The following is a 16,890-nucleotide window of genomic DNA, read 5'->3' on the forward strand; positions in this document are numbered from 1 at the left end:
GACGTTAATTTTTGTAGCGATATAGAAATAGAAATTGATACCATAAAAAAATTATAGAGAAATAGATACCATAAAAAATTAATTCGTTTTCGTGTTCTTTTCATGTATTTAAAGCAACTTTTGTATGCTTTTACAATTTCTGAGGCCTTTTTTTAAGAAAAAAAAACAAGTCTCCACCTGATAGTTATATTATAGGTTAGGTTACCATAGCAAAGTTACATCTTCAAACATCCTCAAGAGCTATAACACATCTGCAGCAGAACTGGATATGAAGACAAAATTGCAGGACAATAACACTTTAATTGTCCACTAATCTTCAGATTTCCTACTATGTTTTAAAAAACTTTATTTGTGGAAACCTTTAGCGTGGCGGACAGCTGGCCGCCTTAGGCGGCTAGTAAAAAATAAAATGTGCAGGCCACGTAATCAGACCGTACCACGAAAGGAGTTTTCAACGCCAGACCAGTTGGCACACGAAAAAGAGGCTGGCCGAATTTGAAATCTATAGATGGCCTAGAAAAAGACCTTCTGTTTTTAAAAACTAAAAATTGGAAAACACTAGCAAAAAAAAACTTAGCTTGAAAAAAAACTTCTCGAGAAGGCCAAGGCCGACCCTGGGCTCTTGAGCCATAGATGGTGAATTTGATGATGATCTTAATAATTTAAAAAGTTTCAAGAAAGTTTCAAGTAGTTTTCGTACTTTTTAAAAGAAAACTCAAAATAAGTGGTTTCCATATATTTCATTTTGTACTTTTAAACAAGATTTATTAAAAGAATAGCATCAACATTGCTGGGGTCTATCCCCCACAAAAGTGCGTTTTCTTTCCTTATTAAATTACTTTTTGATGTATGTTTATTGTATAGGTGTATGCTTGGTGTATGTTTATTGTATTACAAAAAAAGTTTTTTTTTACAAAAATGTCCATATCTTCATAAATGTTTAAGCTACGATTACGAAATTTTGTGCGAATATTTGCATATAATAACCAAATTAACTGTTACGAGTTACAAATCTGTTGCTACATTCTTTCTCATCGGTTGTTCAAAAGCATTATTTTCCGTTTGTAATTTATTATTGGTCCCTTAAACCTTTGAAAGCTTTAAACGTCATTGATATATATGAGAAATCGTATAATCTAAGCATGCTTGAAGTTATAAAAAGATTCTTTAAGTATTTCTGGAAAAATATGAAAATATGTATTAGTATAGAAGTGTTTTCATTATTTTGTGCACCCCTGTAATTAACTAGTATAATCACAGATCTTTTCTTATTTTCTTATTTTGCAATTTCAGAAAGTTTTTTAATAATTTTAATTCCAAATAATTCTCTTGACATTATTAGAAAAATTCATTAGTTATCATTGTTTAGTTTTATTGATCAATTGTTTTGCAATGTTAACATTTTAACTACAAATTCCAGGCTAATCAGTGAGGATTCCCGAACAACAAATAGGATTTTTCTTACAATTATTGAATGAAAAGACAGTCAGTAAAACTTACTTTTGCACTCAAAGAGAGGTAAAAAAAAATATGGGTCGATATAAAATTTGAGTAGTTGTTGGAAAATGAGTATTTTTTTTCTTCAAATGTAAGACTTCAAACTGTAACATTTTAATAATAAAAATCGTATTCTATATTTGGCCTACCGGATCTTATTGGTGAACAGTCAACTATCACAATAGTTTTTACCTTTTGTTAACTGGAATACAAGTAGTTACATAATTACCATTCTTAATGTAATTCTCAGAATACGTGTCAAAATTTTAAGCCGAAAAGAACAAAAATTGAGTGTCATAGTTTAATATTCAAGCGAATAAAAAACAAAAACGCCATTGATTTCTGTCAAATCAATGGTGAGGAGGACCTGCTACTTATTGTTTGTGACACCTAATGTACTTCCTAGTAAGGATATATGAAATATAAGTCAGTCAGTATGAAAGACCTTATATATTTTTAAAAAATTCCAGATTTTGATTCGTGTTAAATCCTCTTTAACTTCTTCCCTTAATAATTTTTTTAAAAAAACAGCAAAAGTTTTTTTTTATAATTATTATTAACAAATACAAGGAACTAAACCGAAACACAATACAAAAGTTTCAAGTTGAAATTTTAATTTTTTTATGCGTAAAAAGTATTTAATTTACTATCAGTTTACTATTGCGAGTTATCGCGGGCAAAAGTTAAATATTAGTCTTTGTATAATAGTTATTGAAACAACATAAAGTAATACTTTATAAACGCCAGTGAAGTGATACGACATTCTCTCATTTCTCTATTAAATTCAGCAACCATTGTTTATAAAATGGTTCAAAACACGTTCTCACAATCCAATAGCAAACAAAACTTGACGAACCACAGCAGATTTTTTCTTTCCGGCCGAGTAAAAACGTGATCAAACCAAACGATTCTGCAAACGGAATATTTGCATTCTATGCATAGATCGGATAATCAGGAAAACGGTTAAAAATTCGTTAGGTTTTAACCCCCGTTATAAGATTAATTAACGATCTCTAACGGGTATATTTTTGTGCCAAAATTTTAATTTTCTGAAAAAATGGTGGAATTTTTCCACTACTACTACAGAAAATAAGTTTCTAAAACTCTCTCAGAATCAGCTATTAATTTCTAATAACTATTTTCAGGAAGATTTAACCTGTTTAGAAATTTCCATCAAGAAACAAAATTTGTTGAAAGAAAGAAACTTAAGATAGTTTGAATTAATACGTAATTTTAGAATTTAACAAATAAAAATAATAGGTACGTAGTTTTAAAAAATCCGAAATAAACTTACGAAAAACGAAATATATTTATGCATATTTTTAAAAGGATGTGCGACATACCTATTAATAGAGCAAACAGCAAAATACACGTAACACATTTTAGTACCACCATCATCCTGCAAACTCGTCATCCCCATTGCTTGAAGTCAATGCTGAAATACACTTTGTTCAATCATGAACACATGGCGGTATTCTCATGGGCAGCTGTTCTTGATAATTCAAAAAAAAAAAAATAAGATGTTTCAAATTTATAATTTTTATTTTATTTAAATTTACCTTAATCCCATATTATTGTGGAAGGATGTTGGGGTAAATGCTGATAATATTTTTCATTTTCAAAAATAAATTTCTGATAAAAAAAATCTACTGATAAATAAACTACATTTAATAATAAACTTATGATAAATAAACTTAAATGAATAAGCTCATAGACTACAGTTTGATACTAAGCATATATCCTTGAATATATGGCGGTGTCTATCCTTATCAGAATCCTTAAAAAATTAAACAATAAAAGATATGTAAGCAAGAAATGCTATTGATATGAAAGAAATATCTATTAAAAAAATACATCAAAGCCTGTTTAATTGCAGATTTAGACATGGTTTTTCGAATAATCCCATTTTAACTCAATTCCGTACTCACCCGTACAAACATGTTTTGGATGTTTTATAATTCCACCTATCGCAACAGTTATATTTTTAACTGGTTAAAATATTAATTTGCAACACTATAGTGTACATTTATAGCAAGGATTCTAAAAATACAGATTAAGGTTCAGTAATTTTCGGATGCTTACGCTCAATGAATAACAAAAGATTGTACGCGCCTGCATGTACAGTGCACAAAAAAAAAACCGACCAGCCTGAATAACTTTTGATCTAATGATCGGTTTTCCACGTTCTAGGACTTAATCCTTATGGCTCAAGGGGGATGACCTCAAATATGCTAATTATTAAGTGCAGGCGTTATTTTAAGTAACGAAATCAAACATAAAAACGAACTTTCTCTGAATAAGCATAGAATTTTTTCGATAGATTCACACTTCTCAAACCAAATGTGTAGGGGATAGCTGCAAAGTAGGGTCCTAATAATTTGTTCAGAAAATTCCTCCAAAGTTTGGACTCCTTCATTTCAATTTTACTTTTTGCGTGTTTCGCTATATCTCAAGAACTTTTTAAACGAATTGAAAATGTTTTACATACAATTATAAAATTCGCTTTTTTGGTGCGCTTTGTGAAAATAGCCAAAGGTAAAGAGATTAACGGATCATGAAAAGAAGAGATAGAAGCTATAGCGATAATAAAGATAGTCAGTGAGTTATTAAAATTGAAAGACAATAATGGTTAAAAAGGATGCTGAAAGAAGAAACTATGCCCTCGTGTGATGGAAGATGAGATTACAATATAAAACAGACACCTAACTTTGCCAAAAACTAGTTTCTTCTATGAAAACTAGAATATTAGAAGTAATTCGAAAAAACGACTCTTACACAAACTTCTCGTTTTTTTAATAATCACTTTCTCTTCTAACTCTCTTCATAACAAAAAGTAAAATGAGCATTGAGCTCGGAAACTTTTTAGCATATCAATGAAATATGGGTGAATATTTAAGTTTCAAATAAAGTAAGAAAAAAAAAGGTACTTGTCTAAATGACATTATTCAGCCAACTCTCTGAGTTAATATACGTCTTGCGAATATGTGGTTCACGATATACGTGATTTGGACATATTTATTAATCTAGTTAGATATTTCTTGTTTAATTTCATTTTATAGGTAATGTTAATTTTTAATATGATTACAGACGAATGAAATGCAGAATTTAAAGGTAAAAGATCAAAATAAAGCGTATTGAAGCTGATGTAATTCTGGCTCAAAAAAAGAAGGAAAGATCTGAAAGAAGGAAGAATACAGATTTTTCCATTATCTACGCGTCTACCTGAAGTATGCTATGTCCTGCTTTCACCTCGTATTCATAGAAAAATATTCTGAAAGATACTTGTTACGCGCCTTATTTGAAATAATTACATTTTTGGCTGCATCTCGGAAAATATTTTTTCATTAATGAAGATTGTCATTTGTAGTTAAACCAGTTATCTAATATCGAGCGATAATAATTATACATTTTGCTTCAAAATGCTTTTTATCAAATATGCTTCTTAAAACATGACTTTTTTACATGACTTAAAACATAAACCCAAATTTCCCAATATTTTTTGAGGAAAATTGAAATATATAATTTCAGATTTAATTACAAAAACGTCGTTTATGGCAGATTCTTTAATGATAAAATATTTTTTTACTTGTTTCATCAGATAAACTGAAGGAACAACATAAAAAACATTATAGCGCAAGATCCACGTCTAAAACCACGTGTCGTGTCTATTTTGTTTACAGTTTCGCTTTTGTAACATTTTTATGAGATTAAATATGTCAAAATCAACGGTTATTGAAATAAATAGCAAAAGTTACTTTTTCGAGAGTAAAATTAATGGAGAAATTTGTCTGGTAAATTTTGACTGAAATGAGTTTGCATGCCTTATCAAAGGCNATTTGAAAGGACATTATTTGAAAGGATGAACTTCTTCAAAATGTGTTTTGCTTAATCTAACATTAAGTCCTCGGAAAGAGCAACAAATAATAATAAATAAATAAATTTAATTGTTTTAACTTTATTAATTGCTTCGTTAGATGCTTGTGCATGCTGTTTTATATCGATTTATTGATTATTTACTTTTATATTTTCAACCCCTTGAGCTGAACTGGTATTCAGACAGTAAATAAATAAAAATTTTAAACTAGATAGTTTTTCTGGATAATGCTGATGTAACTACAATGTTGAGGTTGAGTTTTGATTCAAAAGGGGAATCAATGGAATATAAGCTGTAAATACAATTGTTACATCAATTAAAAATTGAGCTGTGGTGAGTCGTCATGAGTCGTGCGGTGATTCACTTAGGTTAAACACCTAAATTATTTATTAATACAGTGCATTTTCTGTGTGTATTTTATTTTTTACTAATTTTCTATTTAATTATACAATATAATAAGTTGCACTATGTAGGGGAGAGGGGGGCACTTGTGAACAGGGGGCACATGTGAACATGGTATGTTTTACCAATATGATTTGAAATAAAAAATCTTGAAAAATTTTCAATTGATGTCAGTACTAGTCCTACCTCTCTGCGAAACTTTCAGTACAATGAGACATTTTGTTGTTCTATTCTGACAATTTCTTTGTATCAGTTGGTGTTGTATATATTATAATCACTAGCTTCTTCAAGTGAAAGCATAGTATAAGTCAACTAATAAACTGAAATTAACTATTGCAGACCATTATATGAACATTCAGGTAAGTTTATGACAATTAATTTTTTTTTTTACTCAATTAAAAGTTCTTTATTTTTCAAGTTAGGTTTAAGAAGGATGATGGGGGCACTTGTGAACAAAACATCTGGGGCAGATGTGAACAGTTCACAAGTGCCCCTACATAGTATTAAGATTATTATCCTCATGATATTATAAGTTTAAAAAATATGTATGCATTTAAAATTATTATTATTTAATTTTCCATAATTAAATTATTATTTTTTTCTTTAAAAAAATTTTTTTTTATTAAATGGTTGATCGCGCATCACGCATATTAACTGATACACCTGAGAAAGATAGAATTGCTAAACTACAGATGAAAAGATAGAAAAATGAAAAAAAAGCATGAAAGAGTATCAGAGAGGAAAGAAAAAGGCCCATTACAACTCCTGAGGAACATGAAGTTGCGAAAAACCCAACAGTGAAAAAATTATTGTACAGCTGAAAAATTATTTTCTTATTGACAGTACTGTTGTACAGTTTAAATTCGCATAGTAAGCTACAACCCCTTCAGTATAATACGTATCTATATCTGTCATATTAAAGATTTTTTTCCCTTGAAATATGATGATTGCTTTGCGTTTTTAATCTTGTTCATATGTGTCCCCCTCTCCCCTACATTAGAAAGAGAGATAGAGAGGAAAAAAAAGTAAAAGTTATGGAAACTAAACAGAAATATTTTCTCAAAATCATGGACCCTGGCTTTTCAATTATTGGGGGATCCGGAAACCTTTGAATTATATATTAAATGTATACATACGTACATGTATTTTAGGTAAATACATTAAGTTTATACATAGACACATTTTTACGTATGTCGTTGTATGTAAATACGTATAAAATTTATCATTATATAATCTGTTTTGCATTATACACGCAATATACAATCGTATTTAGCTGTAATCGTACATTTTGATTACTTTTAATCTTGTTGCAAGTAATGGTTATTACGTGTATCATGATAACTTGCATTTAGATTACTCGTAATCACTGTTACAGTATTCAAAACTATGCGCAGTTGTAATCTTACAAGTAATAGGTTATTGTAATTCGTCAGTGTGATCACGATTACAGTTTCAATCAAAAGTATTTTAAGTTGTAATCATGATTACGAGTGATTAATTACTTTAATTAATATAATTTTTGAGCTCTGTTTAATTCCTTAATCATTAATATGAGCTCCCCTTAATCATTAGGATTCATCAATGTCCGTTAAAATCCAAATATTATATCCAAACATAATATTATAAAGCAATTCTTTTTATTTTGCGTAATTTATTAAATTTTTAAAGTTGTTTAACAATTATGCTTAAAATTAGTAGTAGTCTAATATTTAAAAGATTTAGTATTTAACTTGTAGATGACAATATATGCATATTAAAACATAAAACTTCACACTACTTTTTCTTAGCTGCGTTACGGTTTTTTAAAATCACTGCTTAACATTGCAAAAGCACAGTTATTTTCATAAACACGCATTTTGAGCCATTTTCGTAAACGCACATTTCATTTATCCATTGAATGCGCATTCTGTCCATTTTAGAAAAGCTCACCGACAAACACGTTATCCAAACTATTTATTTTCCGATCAGAAATCGTCAAAAAACAAGAAAGATTTTTAGAAACTCCGTAATTTTCAAAAAACTTCTTGATTCTGATACCCCAAACGAGATATCTCAAACATTTTATTAAAGCATAGAAGAGAAATTTTTAATTCAATTTATCACAACTAGGCATCATAATTTTTACAAAATTATTCGATTCTTTTATCAAATATGTAGACAAAGATTGTAGACAGTGGTCTCGAACCTGTATGCAATGCCGAAGACCAAAAATACTAAGTCACATCACAACCAAACCAGGAAAATTTCCTCAAAAAGATTTTATTTTATTTTATAACCATCGTTGAACAGCATATTTAAGTTTACCATTACTAATGTTTAACTCCGTCGCTTTGTAATTTTGAACCCAATTCAAAAGACAAGAGAACTCCAGGTTCAAGTATTAGGGAAATTTTGCCTTCCTATCTGATGGAACTAACCCGCATTTGAAGTTAATGCTGCTGTTGAATTTCACCCATAATGACATTTTTTTACACAAAAAAATAGACAATTGTAATCGAATTATTGCGATCACTGTAATCGAATTATTGCGATCAATCAGACTACAAAAATAATTGCTTCAGATGCAACAAATATGAAAAAAAAAGTTTCCTAAATCAAAAGGGAATATTAGGTTGCTAAAATATTATTAAACATTTTTGATTATTTTTACTAAAATACAATAATATTCTGCATACATTATGCACCACTATTTACTGTACTGTAAATCCTGTAGAGATTAAATTCCTCAATCAAGAAGATGAAGAAAAACTTACCTCAGCCATCAAAGACAAACTTCAATATCGTGACAAACAACAGAAATTCACTTCTCTAATAATTCCCATCACATTTTGATGGTTAAGACGTCATTACAGAGAAATAGCTCAACTAGTGTCAACAATTGCACCATTAACTAGATCAAATCTAATTCACATTTCTCTGAGACTTTCAGGTCATTTTTCTCACAGCAATATCAGGACAAATTTTATTATTTTTATTTTTCTCTTTCTTCCTCTATTTTGTTTTCCTTTTTATACTTCTTTCTTTATTTTTGTTATAACCTCATTTATTGTTTCATTAATTGTTTTTTCTTTTAAACAAATGTGATGCACTTCATTGTCTTCCGCAAAACTTTCAATGTTGTTTACTAAATTTTATTGTAAAATTTTTTTATATGCATTACGTAATATGCAATTTTTTATAATAAATTCCCACTGATCAGGCTGGCTCGCCGGGTTGTGGCGAGCTGGACTGGTAGCCAGATGTGGACTATAAGGGTAAGGGTTTTGCAAACCTAGGTACGTGTTCACGTCTGGAGGAAGAAAAAAAAAGTTTAATAAATATAAGAAAAAGATGGTGCCATAAGATGACTAATAACACTACTCTTGCATTGTAAATTTTCATTGATAATCCAAAACACAATATTTTGAAACAAAGAAAGAAAAATTTTCTTCAAATTCTAGGGATTTTTTTTTAAAAAAGAGAGTCGCTGAGTGGTTCAATTAAATTGCTGAGTGACTAAAGCATGCTAATTTTATTTTTCTATCACGAATACAGTAGTTAAGATTAGAAAACAAATGTTAAACATAGTAAATTGAATGCATAAAATTCATAATGTAACATTTATATTATGTTAAGGAAAAAAAGTATTAAAAAAAAGTTTTCACGATAAGACGAAAGACTTATCTATGAAACGTGGTAAAATTATTTGACTGTTTCACTGGCAGCATATTGATAAAGTACTAATAAAGACTCTCCATTCGTGAAGGAGAAATTACAGATGTTTTCTTATCACACTTTAAAAAGATTAAAATCGATACATATGATAAGCATATCATTTTTTTTTCAATAATACTTATCCCTATGAAACTAAGTTTTTTTAAAAACTGTGCAAATAAGACAAGTTTGGAAATTTAACATTTTAGATTTTTTGAAACTGTTTGGTTCTTTATGTAGAAATCGTGTTTTCTTTCATTTTTTGGAAAAATTTAATTGATTTGATGAAATAAAGAAAGGAAGGTGCTTAATCAAAATTTTATTAAAGACTGAAAAACAATTTATTCTCTGCAAATTTCCTTAATGAACTTCCAATGCCAATCTGTATCAAATATCCTAAAAACAAAAAAGTGCTTCGTTAAAATTATATCACAGAAATTAACATCACTTCTGTAATAAAAATAATAACATTGAAAACAACACTGCGTGCACATAGAAAACTGTAAAAACCAGTTGCTCAACAGATAGTACTGGCCGATTAATAAGAATGAGTATTTAATCAACCGATGACCCAGTTAATTTTCTAATTATGCCTTTCGTTAAACTGAAAACGAGATAATGGTTTCTCGACGCTTAAAATAACTAAATTATTTTTCGACATCGAAGAAAATCAAGTTAATACATTCAAACATCAATTAGAAAACATTAGATGGAAACTTCCTGAAATATTATTGAAATTAAAGATATTGACACAATATTATTTTTCGATTTCTAAAGAAACAATCAGGGGTAAAGAAAATGAAATGAACAAAATTTAAAAAACACGAGTTAACTGTTGATTCCGAATTTCAATGGAATTAATCGGTAGAATAGATAAGTAATGTTCTTCCTATTCTGAATAAAGGAGATTTGCAAAGGAGATTTGTGGGATAAATAAATAAAGGATATTTGTGTGTCTACGCACTGCACAGAGACTAGAAAAACAGAATGGCTATGACATTTCCAATTTTATCAAAATAATAATTCTGGTAATAAAAACAAAAATATACGGTTATTAAACCATTTATTTGGCAATTTTTCCGCTCTTTTGGTAACGGTGTACCAGAACTTCTGCTTTTCCAAACTATAGTTCTTATAACCACAAAAAAAAACTGAAAAAATAAATTTACCGGAATAAATGGCTCTTATGCCATGCTCTAAGATATTATGAAAAATTATCAAATTTTACCACAGTTACCAAATTTTATGGCATATGTCATAAAACCATATTTTATTATTAATTTTAAAAAAGCATATTTTATTGTAAATTTTTCTCGAACTGCTTTGGTACGCCAAGGGATTTCGGTAAAAATTTTCGAGTTTTCCTGGTGTTCCCACAGAGCCAGAAGCACGGTAAATTTTATCATATTCTGGTATTGTTGACCATACTTTTTCTCAAAGTGGAGAAGTTAGGAAATTAATAATATTGTTGATAGAAAATTTATGATTTAGTTTTTGTAAATTTGATTAACAAATTCCGTAAATGTTTCGAAATATTGCGTACAAATTTTACTCATTAAAAAATAATGTGCGCAACATTTAAAACTCCGTTAATGTTTGAATATTGTCACTGTTGAGATTTTTGTTTATTTTATTGGTTAAACTTTTAACTGGTTGGCATTAAGCACGACTTAAAAATATTATTTTAAACAAAAAAAATTTTTTTTCAAATAGCATTAGTAGATTAGATTAGTTTAAAAAATAATTATTTTTCAAAAATAAAATAAAAATTGTCAAAATATTTAACAAGATTTTTTTAATTCAAGCAGATTAAATCTTTTCTAAGATTGTTTTGAGCATATTGTAAAGATAAATACTCTCCTAATTTTCTGGAGTCCAAAACTTTGATTTTAAAATATCAATTAAACGTAAAATTCGGTTCAATTCAATTCCATTTTTGATTCCCCGCCCACTTTTCAAGACTCTTGAAAAAAATTCTTAGCAAACATCTCCCCTCAAAGGAAGGATTTTAAAGTATAAGAATACTCACGATGGTCCCATTCCAGATAACTCCTGCTTTGCACCTCATCATGATAGGAGGGTGAAAAGGACGCAGACAGAGGGTCGCATAAATTCGAGTGATTTCTTTTGTGGGCAATTGATTTGAATTTTATCAAGCTTTTAACATGAGCGACAGATGATTCTTTTGAAAACTCTCAAATCCTGAGAGAGAAACTCATCAGATTAATTACGCATTATGGATACCATACAGAATACGTCAGAATGAGCCTTAAACGAGATGACCAAAAGCATGCTAAGTAGAACCTAATGTTGCGGCAATGGTGTGAGGACATCGAAGAGAAAATGAGATCTTGGGTTGAAGACACAAATTGTGTAGGAATTCCAAGAAAAGGGTAATAGGAGGAGCCAGAATAAAAGAAGAGGGAAAAAGAAATAATAATATTCTAAGAGCCCGTAACAAAGGAATCCCTACTTAGGAAGAGAAAGTAAGAAAGAAATAAAAAGAGTCACATCAAATTTACTACGTAGAACAGGAACGGATGTACCAGTCTCATAATAAAAATTGTTTGGTCACTGTTTTATCAATAAATACAAATAACTATTCGATAAATACTAATTAATAACAACTTTAAAGGCAGTTAATTTGCGCAAATGTATTGGTTTTTCAATGCCAAATAAAATAATAATTCTGAATTGTACTCATGTTTCAAACTTTTTCTTCTAGACATGATTTATTACACATGTTCTGGAAAATCCTAGAAATCAGAAACGACCCTTGGTGGTTATATTTCAGCATATGAAGAAATTTATGACCGTCCTTCCACAGACACCGTTCCAGGCACTGGACAACAATGTTACCAATTAAATATAACTGTCTATTTTGCTATAAATCTTAATATGTTTTGTTGATTATGGGCATCTTTTTGAAATGAAAAAATATACATGTTGGAAATTATGCACGCAGGGAAAGAAAAGAGATCTTTTTAAAGCTTAACGATTCACAAAATGTAGAAATTGGGAGATTCCAATAATAGACATATTATGATCATTTTGTATAAAAGCGTGTTGAAACAGCATCACTGATTATCCATAGAACAATAATTACCTTTTGGAGATCTGAAGACATTTGCTCTGTAGAATCAGTATCAGTTGTTATCAATTTTTTTGTACTCCTCATTTGCATTTCTCAAGTAGTTCTCAGTTTCATTTCCAGCAAAGAAGTCATAAACAGCTTGATGAGCGAAAATGTATTGCTCCTGTTAAAAAAATAAAGGATACTTTAATGTCCAGCCTTTATCCACAGAAAAAATACATTAATGACTAAATCATTTACGTGAACAGTAGAAAACAATGTTATATCTTGGACAAATTCTACCATTTAATTTTTATCTATGCAAAATGTTATTAAATAATTTGGAAATTTCGCTAGTTTGCCTGTTAATAAGTTTTTTTTTTCCATCCTGCACAACAGAATTTTTTTTTACGTCAGAAAAATCAACATGTTGTAACTTGAACCACCATATGTTGCAGCTTGCTTATACCATTAGCTATTTAAAACTTCTTGGTAAACTCTCGTTTTTATTTTCTAAACTTGTTAGTGGATTTCACGCACTGTACGACTTGCAGAGTAATACCTACTTTGTATTTAATTTTGAATAATCCAAAAAATTGAGTAAAAGAACAACTTATTTAAAATTAACACCTAATAAAGATATGATACTGAATTTAAAGGATGCAGTTAAATCTTAAAATTTTCGAAAACAAAACTTATTGGAATTCAAAAAATAAATAGTTTATTTTTGCATCCAAAAACTACAACGTTGGCGCGCTTTGGAGTATATCGAGTAAAAGTTTGCTTGAATTTGTGTTGTTTTTCTTCACGCCGCTATACAATATCTATTTAAACAAAAGTTCGCCGTTTAAGTATATATTTATACTTTTCGAAGTTTAAAAATAGTTATCATATTTTAATTTTTAAATATCCGAGAACTGTTGTAAACAATTTTATAAAGTTTAATTTCTATCCTCTTCGATTTTATTAAGCCTAGTTCGAATTCATTTTAATCTTCTCTTTGTGTTATGCTATTTACAAATTAATTTCCTTTCAAGAATTGGTGTATAAATGCATCCTAAATTAACAATTCTTGCTTTAGATTGTATCTTACTGTAATTACATGTTTTAGTGCTACATAATATTAAACTTTACACCTATAAAGTTCTCTTCTTAAATAAAAATCTAGACAAATTAGTATCTATAACCAAAATAATTAAACATCATTGACATCAATATTAGTTTTTCAACTTTTAATGTTCTTTTAAACGAATTAATACCATTTTTCGATAAGTTTTCCTTTTTAGTATTTGGCTTATTTTTTCATTTCAAACTGTAACTATTATAACAGTAGCGTTGATTTTAAATTATTTAGTTTTATAAAAACCAGTTTTAAAATCATAATTATAAGCAAAATAAGCATGTGGTTTCAGATAGCCTTAAAAATATTAATCATGTGACTTATGCCTATGCTAGCAGGATGAGGATGATGTTGATCTTTCAGATAGCCTGGCATAACGAATAAAATATAATTAAATATTGCAGAACGTACAATAATTTTTTTTTTTTTTGCTTAGAGCTATAAGCTAACAAACAACACTGGTGTTATCTTTAAAATATTTGACAAAACTATATCATCTATGTCTTATTCTAAAACAATGTCTTCCTCTGAGCCAATGATAAAATTCCATTTCTTAAATGTCTCAGAATTTAAAAATCTGAATAGAAATCGAAATTCGGGCTTCGTGAAACATAATACAAGTATGTTTTTCTCATTCAGCTTCATATTGAATTTCGCATTTCATATTAGTTATTTAATTAAATTTATGTTATGTTATGAATGTTAAGTTATTCGTTATTAATTAATTATTATTAATTTCTTATAAACATTGTGTAATGATTTTAAGAACATTTTTAGAGTAAGTGTAATTGTTATTATTTTTAATATTCATGTTATTATATATTCATTTCAACTCGTTTTTTTTCTTCCATAGTACTAAATGATTTAGAGCTAGATATGAACTCTTAGCTTTTATACTGATTTCCTAAAATTATAATTTGCTTATTAAAAATTTTATAAATTACTTATGTTTGATATTCTTATGATTTTTAACTAATAAGTTCTGAGTGGTTTTAATGTTGGTTTACATTTTTAGTTTCATTTATGCGCGTTTTAAGTTCATATCTAGCTCTAAGTTGAGTAGCGCGTTACGATACTCAACTTAGACCAGTTGACATAGATAAGTGTAGTGTTAGCTTCATCATAAATTTTTAGAACTACAGTTTTTTTTTCTTAGTTATTTTTTTAAACCTCTATAGGCTATTTTTGATTTGAATAAAAATCTATAAAATCTATTTTACCAAATAATTCTATGTTTATCACTTTTATGGTACTTTTGAAAGTATTAATGTTTTGTAATTTTTTGCATTATTTTGATTATAACTTAATGACTTTAATGTAAATATTTTTTAATTTTAGTTATTTGGTTTCATTTACACGCAATATAATTTTTCTTAATTATAGTGATTTTTCATTAANCTTTCATGGTACTTTTGAAAGAATTAATGTTTTGTAATTTTTTGCATTATTTTGATTATAACTTAATGACTTTAATGTAAATATTTTTTAATTTTAGTTATTTGGTTTCATTTACACGCAATATAATTTTTCTTAATTATAGTGATTTTTCATTAACATTTTGTAAACAAATTTCAGGAGCGTTTTCAGTTTTTTTACTGTCAGAAGGTTTCATTATCGTTTCAACTTATTTTTTATCAATATCGTCTTAATTTATTCATTCGTTAATTTGCATTTATGCTACTATTTTATTAAAAATATATTTGTGAATATTAGGACTATATTTGATTTTGTATTATTAAACAATCACAACTAAGTGTGAAAATTAAATTGTAGCATAAATCTTATAAGAATAATTTCGTAATTTCTTCTTAAGGAAGTAAATATTAGGGAAATCTGTTAATAATGAATAATAGATTTTATGAAATCATTCTAACAAAATGTATTAACAATTATTAAAAATACACACAGAAATTGAGATAAAAAGGCTCTTTTATATATTCATTTAATGAAATCGTGAGCCTTATCTCTGGTGCCCTATTATCACGGAATCTAATTCCGATCGAAATAAAGCTCTCATTACGTCATAAATCTGTGAATGTCAGTTAGGCCCTATTACGAACTCTTGATTCCGCTCGGAACTAAATTCCGGTGCGAAATAATTGCGAATCCCAGTCCGACAGGTTTAACAGTAGGCGCAATCTATATTCCGATAACAGTTTATTTATTTTAGTGATCAAAATGGCGCTGTTTTCCGTCATTACTACCGATTAAACCTATTACCGATAAAAGCAATCTGAAGAGCCCTTGTGCTGTTATTCTTAGAGTGTAAAGCAAAATTTAATAATTTTAATTTAATTTTATTTAAAATAGGGTATTTTTATAGCTTTCATAAATATAATTGTATTTCGATACTTAAATTGCTGCTAATTTTGGCTGCAATTTTAAGGCTTGAGTTAAAAAGAAGGAAGAGCTAAAAGAAGAGCTTTTCGTTATATTCAGAACTATGATACCTTATCTATTTCATAATTTTATAACCGTCGTCGAACAGCCGACCTAATTTTGTGTTCACGACTACTGATGTTCAGCTCGGTAGTCTTGTAATTTTAAATCCAACCCAGAAGACAAGGAGAGTTCTGTATCAAGTATTGAGTGAAATTTGCCTCCGCGGAGTACTTTTTGATGGAACTAACTCTTATTTCCGTTACATGGAGAGGAAAACCATGAAAACCTCCCACGGTTAGCCTGACCTTAAGGAGACTCAAGATCTTCTGAGCCACAACGGCTAGGCCTGATTAATAATAAAAAAATTATTGCTTATAAAAAAATAATTTCATTGAGATAATGATAAACATTTATTTGAAATCCTATTACTGCCGAGCAATCTGAAAAAAATTTTCGTGGTTTTTCTTTGCGTGTAACGCAAAATTTGATAATTTTAATTTCAACTTAAACAAGGTTAAAATAAATTATTTTTATGAACATTGTTTTTCGCCGATACTTAATTGATAATAATTGATTTAACAAAAAGAAAAAAAATTATCATATATCTATATATAAATATTGGGGAAAAGGAACAGAAATAATATATATATATATATAAACACAAATTAACATGAAAAACATGAATAAAATAAAAATAAAAAACTAAATGGTAGAGAAACAAGAATGGTATAAGCAAATAGTCGTTGTCAAGACACATCTAATTGCCATAAATAATGCGATATTTCTGAATAAAGAATAATTATCCTAAGATAAAAATTATTCTTTATATGTGTCGATATCGCAAAAAAC

At 28.5% G+C, this 16,890-nt stretch overlaps 2 protein-coding genes across 2 annotated transcripts in view; both read right to left on the minus strand.

Moving 5' to 3' along the window:
* LOC107441451 (ovochymase-1) overlaps positions 1 to 2,996 on the minus strand; it is a 37,699-nt gene extending 34,703 nt beyond the window's left edge. Inside the window, 1 exon segment of the mRNA XM_071183430.1 lies at positions 2,841 to 2,996. Coding sequence (XP_071039531.1) covers positions 2,841 to 2,895 — 55 coding nt within the window. The 5' untranslated portion in view covers positions 2,896 to 2,996.
* A 6,774-nt stretch (positions 2,997 to 9,770) lies between these two features.
* Positions 9,771 to 16,890, minus strand: part of LOC107441452 (receptor-type tyrosine-protein phosphatase T) — a 63,110-nt gene continuing 55,990 nt past the window's right edge. The window contains exons 10-11 of the mRNA XM_071182998.1: positions 12,573 to 12,723; positions 9,771 to 9,862 (exon numbers count right to left, since the gene is read on the minus strand). Of these exons, the coding sequence (XP_071039099.1) occupies positions 12,613 to 12,723 (111 nt within the window). The 3' untranslated portion in view covers positions 9,771 to 9,862; positions 12,573 to 12,612. The remainder of the gene's footprint in view (positions 9,863 to 12,572; positions 12,724 to 16,890) is intronic.

This window comes from Parasteatoda tepidariorum, chromosome 7 (assembly GCF_043381705.1).
Source record: "Parasteatoda tepidariorum isolate YZ-2023 chromosome 7, CAS_Ptep_4.0, whole genome shotgun sequence".
In the NCBI taxonomy this organism is placed as follows: Eukaryota; Metazoa; Arthropoda; class Arachnida; order Araneae; family Theridiidae; genus Parasteatoda; species Parasteatoda tepidariorum.